General features: G+C 31.8%; 1 protein-coding gene across 1 annotated transcript; it reads right to left on the reverse strand.

Annotated features, from left to right (window-relative positions):
* Positions 1 to 1,176, reverse strand: LOC122602612 (ethylene-responsive transcription factor ERN1-like). The gene has a single exon (XM_043775213.1). The coding sequence runs from the start codon at positions 1,174 to 1,176 to the stop codon at positions 1 to 3; it is 1,176 nt and encodes a 391-aa protein (XP_043631148.1).
* Between the last annotated feature and the right edge of the window lie 6,727 nt (positions 1,177 to 7,903).

Below are 7,903 nucleotides of genomic sequence, written 5' to 3' on the forward strand. Positions count from 1 at the left end.
TTAATTAACAAAACATATGGTTGGAAGATCAAGAGAATTCCATAACGATAACTCTCCATCGGTAACATTAGAAATCACACCCTCTCCTTCAACATCCTTCTTTGATTCTTCATCTGACTTCTTATCAAACTGTTGATGTAAACTAGTCCTCTGCATTTTAGACTTTTCTCTTGACTTTGACCCCCCTCCCAGTCCAAGCTTCAGCTTCAAACACTCGGGTATGCCATTGAAAGCATAAAGAGAAGCTGAGTACTTTCGTTCATATTTCATCCTCTTCATTGCTTCAGATATAGTTAATGGCTCTTCACCTTCATTTCCATTAAAACCTTCTTCTTGTATCTGATCTGATGCTATTTCTTGAGCTATCTCAAATGGAGAAAAGCTACAAGATGATCCAAGTTCATCAATGAACCCGAAGTCAATCACGCCTATATCACTATTCCCTTCATCATCATCATTATCGTCTTCCATGACATCTAAATTATTCGTATCACCGCTTGAACTTTGAGATTCAGATACTATATGATCCTCATGATCAACATTTAAACTAGTAGGTTGATCTATCAACTGACACGGGTCATCTTTAACGGGTAAAGTTGACAACATAATCTCATTGTTATCAGGAACATACTCATCCATGTCATTTAAAAAATCAGTAAATATTGTATCTGAAAATTCAACCATGTCATCCCTAAACTCCTCCTGCTTCCTGTCATCATGACGATTAACAGTCAGCTGAGAAGTACTACTATTCTGAGACGAACCACCTGCAGCCAAGGCTGCTAAAGAATTGTTTCTAGCTTTAAGCCGATGAAGAAGTAGGTTCGTGATTTTGGAAGGGAGTGCAGGTGTGGTTAAAGAAGATTGTGAAGATGGCCAGAAGTTAGTGCGAGTATTGGCTCCTCTTAACAAGCAAGCCGCTTCATCGTAAGCTCTAGCTGCTTCTTCAGCCGTGTCAAAGGTGCCTAGCCATACTCTAATCTTTTGTATGGTATCTTTGATTTCTGCCACCCATCTGCCAGAGGGACGCTGGCGGACACCCACAAACCGCTTCCTAGCCCTTCGTGGGCCACCTAGCGCAGCCGCATTAACCACCTCATCCCAAGCCATGTTCTCCTCAGGATGATCATTCATGATTTGTTCTTGATCATTGGCAACTTTTCTCTTCCTGGCCATTTTCTCTATAATTTTATGACGATCGATATATATGATGTTCGTGTTTGTGTTTAGTATCTATGTTGTTAATGATGTATATAATGTGAAATCTGATGCATACATATATATATATATATAGAAGAAATGTAATGAGAAGATCTTGTCAAAGTGATAATAACAGCTGAAAGGGTCTAATAGTACTCTTGTACACACCTCTTTGTTATTGTCAATATTAATTTATTTATTCTTAGATTTTGGCCTTCAGATTGAACCATTTGGAAGTTTTATCTTTGATTGGGGGGGAACAATTAAACAATATATTCCATTTGTATACTATACATTTTATAAATATAACTTGACTTAGTCCAAAGAGTGTAAACTATCTAGCTAGCTTTCCCCTTTCATGCTCACATTTTAATAATACAATGTCTTTGTTTAATATGTGAATTCAAGCATGAATAGTACTGCGGTATATATATACACACACACTCTTTTCAAATCTATATGTGTCCTAAACTAAACGTTGCAAATACGTAGTTCTTTTATTACTGTCTTATTGACGTCAGCTGAGATTGAAATTTTTATTTGGGCTAATTAATTATCATATTGATTGTTTGCATTTGGAGCTTTAAATAATTACGTATAGTTAAAATTTTACTTTTAATTTATACATTTAGTCAGTCACACATTTCGTACGAGCATGGTACCCGCGCAATGCGACGGCGATGACATTAGTTGCGATGTGGTGGTGTCGGCGTCAAATGGTGTTGGTAATTGAAACAAAGATATTTGATTTTTAGGGATAGTGAATATCTTTTAAAAGATTATGGAATGGTTGTGTAAGTTAATTAATTAAGAGTAAAATGGTAATTTTGCATGTTCCAAAATTGTAAACTTTTCAACATATGGGTATAATTTTTATATTTCTGAAACTAGATAAGTAGATATTTATGTATCAAACCTCCCTGGGTTGTACTTAACTGTGGATCTAGCTAGTAATATCATAAATAAGCACATAGACAAAGAGAAGCACATTGAAATCATCAACTCATCATCTTAAGAAACTAAATGCCAACACAAAGAATCTTCAAATCACAAGTTACCTTATTATTATTATTAATATAGTAGAATGTTACCCGTGCTATGCACGAACGGGTTATATGCATATATATCTAGGTAGTAGATATACTATCGTTATCATTTGCTAGCTTTCATGATAATTCGAAAAAATAACCATCTTTGATTGCATCAATCTGTGTATATAATCATTATTAATTTGGATAAGTATGTAATTAATCTATACTATATTACTACCATTTTCATTCAATTAGTATGTAAAGGTATATATATATATAGTACTACTTTTGTTATTATACTTAAAATTTTGAATGTACGTTACCACCAAAAGTCAGAATGTCAGATGCATTAAATATAGTACTACTATAGATATTATGCAGGATATCTTAACCGTTTTTAGAGCCTAACAAAGTGAACTTATGGAATGTGAACTATGAATACTAAAGCTTGGACATATTTTTAAGTTAATTATTTGGAGCCTAAAATTCTAGATTTATATATATATATATAGGGAAATGTTAGGTAAAACATGCAGTATCTATTTTTAAGTAAAGCAGAGGGGGTTTATGTAAAATTTAAAAGGGGTTTATGTAAAATTTAGGGGGGTTATGTATGTTTATCAAATTCAAAGGTTTAATCTGTAACTTTTTTTAATATGGCAGTACCTAAGCTTAGGTAAAGTCTGCAGTACGGATCATTTTCATATATATATATATATATATATATAAGGTAACACTCCGGTGAGAATAGTCTTAAAATAAAAACGGTGAGAACACTTAAAAAACATCATTTTGATGCATTAAAAGTCCATAAAACTAACATAGTGCAGAACTAATTATCATCATTTAAGTGTTTAACAACACATTGATCCGTCAAAATCGAAAAAAATCACGTTTTTTGGTGGATGTATCATTTTGAAGAATATGCATTCAAGATGGATGCACAAAACCAAAAATATGATTTTCTTGATTTTGACAGACCAATGTGTTGTTATACACTTAAATAATGATAATTAGTTATACACTATGTTAGTTTTATGGACTTTTAATGCATCAAAATGATGTTTTTTAAGTGTTCTCATCGTTCTTATTTTAAAACTGTTATTATTTGATTGTCCCACTATATATATATATATAAGGGGACCCTTATTTTGAGAAACTATTTTTTTTAAGAACTGTGCGAACTCCTAAATTTTATATTGGATTACATGTTTTTTTTTGTTCATTCATATGTGAAACGTTATAAAAATATATGTTACAGAAGAAATTTTATTTCAAAACCTTATATATAGCCATTTGTCAATTGTCACATGTGAACTAGAAAATGTGAACAAATTCATTCACAAGTTCACAAAAGATTACTTTGAAGGTTTTTTCAAAAATTTTATTCTACAATATACATTTTTATATCATTTCATATGTGAATGAACAAAAAAAAACATCTGAACAAACATATAAGTTAAGACTTCTCATAGATCTTACAAAAAGAATGGTTCTTAAAATAAGGAAACTCTTTATATATATACATATAGGGGGATGTGTATATAAGGCTGTCGGGTATCTAAGTTTAGATGTGGAATACTTGCATATTGTATTTTTAATCCATAAAAATCATGGGGCTCATGTATTTATTCATTAAAAAAGAAATAATAAAATATTAATATGTAAGGGGTTCCACACCTAAGCTTAGGTGCCGAACAACCTTATATTCTCTTTTCCCGTATATATATATATATATATATATATTTGTGTGTGTGTAATGTGTATGTATGTATGGAGTCAGAATAAAGGTCATTTGCCATACTTGATCACAAGTTGATAGGAATTGAACTTGCATCACACATGAGACAATTGGAGCAATTTACAAGACGAGTTACGTATTCATCTTTTTTAAACGTAAGGAATATAATATAGTGTAATTAAGTCTATACCCAACTTGATTTATGTACTGTTATAAATAGTTTTTTTTTTTTTTTCCAACATAGTTACAGTAGTACCTAGCACGTAAAACCATCTTGGTACGCGTGTTGGATATCCTATATGACGACAATGTCACTATAGCTAATCGATTATAATTTTTAATTAAAGAGTTAAAAGGCAATTTTCGGAATGGCTACGATCAGTTACCACAATCGACAAAATGGATGTGTTAAAAGTACTATGACACTCAACTAGATTAAAGTTAAAATATGTTATCAAGATAACACGGTTACATTATCAACGAACGAACGGTTCTAAGGGTAACTGCCAATATTTATAACAAAAGAAAAGACAAAGAAAGGTTTGATATGACAAAAACATCAATCTCATGAGGCTGTTTCCTTCTAATTGTAACTTCATGCTCTCGATATTTACAAATTCATCTCTCTCAAATAATTGTCGTATGGATCTTCTCCTGCTGCCACGTGGATCAATCATTTGTTTTGATTGTAGAATTAACCAATTGGAGTTTAGGATTTTTGAGGTTTTACTTACATGTACGTCAAATGGAAGCAACCAATAATAGTGATTCTACTAAGAAAATGCCAATTCCGCTCAAACTAATACGAGCATATATCATTTAGAACTTTATATACAACAGCAACGACAGTACTTAAAAACCGCATATATGGAGGGTACGGGGAAAGATATATATGGACAGTCCTATCTCAACCAAAAAGCAAAAGGACTTTATATAACAAAAATAATGTTAATCAAGATTTGGCTACTTGTGAATCGGTATTGGATGAGCAAAGTGGGAAGTCAAAGTTTTTCTGGAAAATCAAAGAGAAATTTAATTTATATATATAAAAAATATTATTGGAAATATATGTAGCAACAAATTAAAAATATTTATTAAATTTTAAATTTAAAAATTAATTGTCTAAAAAAATTAACATAACTTTTTAAACTTAAACATGATTGTCTAAAAATAATAATAATATCTTTCTAAAAAAATTTAGCAGATTGTTGCAATCTACATATGGGTTAATTGAAAGTGTTTAACAAATATTCAAGCGCGCGTGCTCACACACACACATATATATATGAAAAAGGGAATATAGGGTTGTCCGGCATATAAGCTTAGGTGTGGAACTCCTCACATACAAATTTTTTAATTTTTTTGTTTAACGATTATATACTTGGGCCCCCATGATATTTATGGATTAAAAAAAATAATATGTGAGTGTTTTTCACCTAAGTTTAGGTACCTAACAGTCTTATATTCTCATCCCCATATATATATATATATATAGAGAGTGAGAGAGAGGAAGGGTTATTTGAGAACTCACAAATAAAAAAGAACGCGAGAACAATTCTGGACCACTCATTTTTTATATTTTCTCACTCTTCCATTAAATAAGAAAATTCACTCAAATCATTTAAAATGTTTTATCTCACAAACCGTAAATCGTTAGACGAAACAAAAAGCATGGGTAGTCTTAAAATTTCATCCTCTTTCATTAGAGATCCAATTCGATATAATTTTGACGACTTTTTAATTTTCGTTTTTTTTTCCCATCGCGTTCATCCTACACATGTGTAGGTTCATCCTACACATGTGTAAGATCATTGTTTTCACATGTAAATTAGTAAATGAACATATATACACAACAATGAAGGTCAAGGGCGGAGCCCGTCAATCCATGGCAGAGCCATGGTAGCCAAGGACGGAGCCCGTCAGTCCATGGCGGAGGAATAGTGGCTAAAGGCGGAGCTCGTTAGGTAGATCACCCCTGACTGGTCACCCCCTATGACCTATCACCCTCTATGACCTATCACCCTATGACCTATCACCCTCTATGACCTATCACCCCCACTAGCTTTGGTTTATGAATATCCTTAAGGGCAAAACCCGTTCCGAATCATAATTTGTGTTCAACTACACATGTGTAAGTTCAACCTACACATGTGTAAATTATGTGTAACTACCAAAAAGAAAACGAAAATTAAAAAGTCGTCAAAAGTATATCGAATTGGATTTCTAATGAAAGAGGACGAAATTTTAAGACTACCCATGCTTTTTGTTTTGTCTAACGATTTACGGTTTGTGAGTTAGAACATTTTGAATGATTTGGGTAAATTTTATTATTTAATTGAAGAGAGAGAAAAAAGAAAAGAATGTGTAGTCCAAAATGGTTCTTGAGTTCTTTTTTTTTAAGAGTTCTCAAAATAACTCACTCCTATATATATATTTATATAAAAATTGAACAAATGAGAAATATTTTTGTGACTAAATAAATGAGAGTTGTGTTCGTTTACTATATAAACGATTACATCTCTCTTAGTAATCCGGGTCTATTTTTACGAAACCTTATATATTAGGCCACTCTATGGGAGTTCATCACCCGTTCATGCCATTCTGGTTAGACATGGTAAAAAGAGGTCATTTACGAGGAGTCATCATCTTTGCTCATTGATTTCACCAAAGGGTTGGACGAGTTAATGGGGTCCAAGGAGTTGGGTCTAAGGTATGTATGTGTGTATGGATTATATATGGGGAGGGTGTGTATGTATGTTGGAATTTATAATATTTTAATTGGGAATGAAGTAAAGATGAAAGTATGATGAGCAACGAGTAATCTTAGATAGGGGTGAGCAAAAACCAAACCGGAAAACCAAAAACCGAAAAATCTGAAAAAAACCGAACCAAAGGAGAAACCATTGGTTTTGGTTTTGAATTTTCAAAAAACCGACTTTTACGGTTTGGTTTGGTTTTATTTGTAAAAACCGACTATATAAATCGAGTCGAACCGAAAGTTTAATGATAATCTCAAAGTTTAATTTGCCAATGGCAGCTTCAATATATTTATAAAAAATCTTGCTTGCTTTTACGAACGGATATATGCAAAATATCTTTATTTTGACTTTAGTATGATATTTGATTAAATAACAATAATAATATGAAAAAAACGTTGGTTAAGTAGCGGTACCGTGTTATTACATGAATGTATGATTCAACTCAAGTGTTTCTTAGTCCAGCTCGTCGTTGTTGTCTTAGAGTGAGCTTTTTTTATGTTGATTGATTATTAAATTCAGTAACGCATGTGTGTTTTTTTGGTTATACTATGCGAACAACTTCAGGGAAGGGAATGGACGGGAAGGGACACGCGTAAGTTTTTTTTAAGGGTATTTTTGAAATTTTAGGGATAAAGTGTTTAATGGTAGTATATATTAAAAGGGTAAATTAAGAATTTTAAAGGTAGAGTGTTAAATTTTTTAGGGGTAGTTTGTTTATATAGATAGTATAGATATAGATATAGACTAGAATAATAAAACTGATTATAGTCAATTGGTAAGTATATTAACAAAGTTTTAAACTAAAGTCCATAAAGGTAATTATGTTGTTATTTTAGGGACTTTTATTGTAATTATAGAAAATGAAAAAGACATCAAGTCCTTCGTCTGCTCGCCGCGCGTAACTCCATATTTCCTCCATTTAAAATCTACATATGAGCTTTGATTTTCATTGTTTTTTAACTTACATATTCATAACTAGGTGGTTCACATGCCGCTCAGCGGCGTCGATGTTTGAAGCTTGTAGTCATATTTAGTCGGATGTTTTTAACGGTGGCTTTAAAAAGAACGCAAAAAATTTTAAAAAATTTCATAGGAAAAATTATAAAATTACAAAAAAGTCGTAAAAAATATGTTAAAAAAAACCAAATGTTACAAAAAAAAGTACAAAAGTT

The sequence above is a fragment of the Erigeron canadensis genome, chromosome 6 (genome assembly GCF_010389155.1).
Source record: "Erigeron canadensis isolate Cc75 chromosome 6, C_canadensis_v1, whole genome shotgun sequence".
NCBI lineage: Eukaryota > Viridiplantae > Streptophyta > Magnoliopsida > Asterales > Asteraceae > Erigeron > Erigeron canadensis.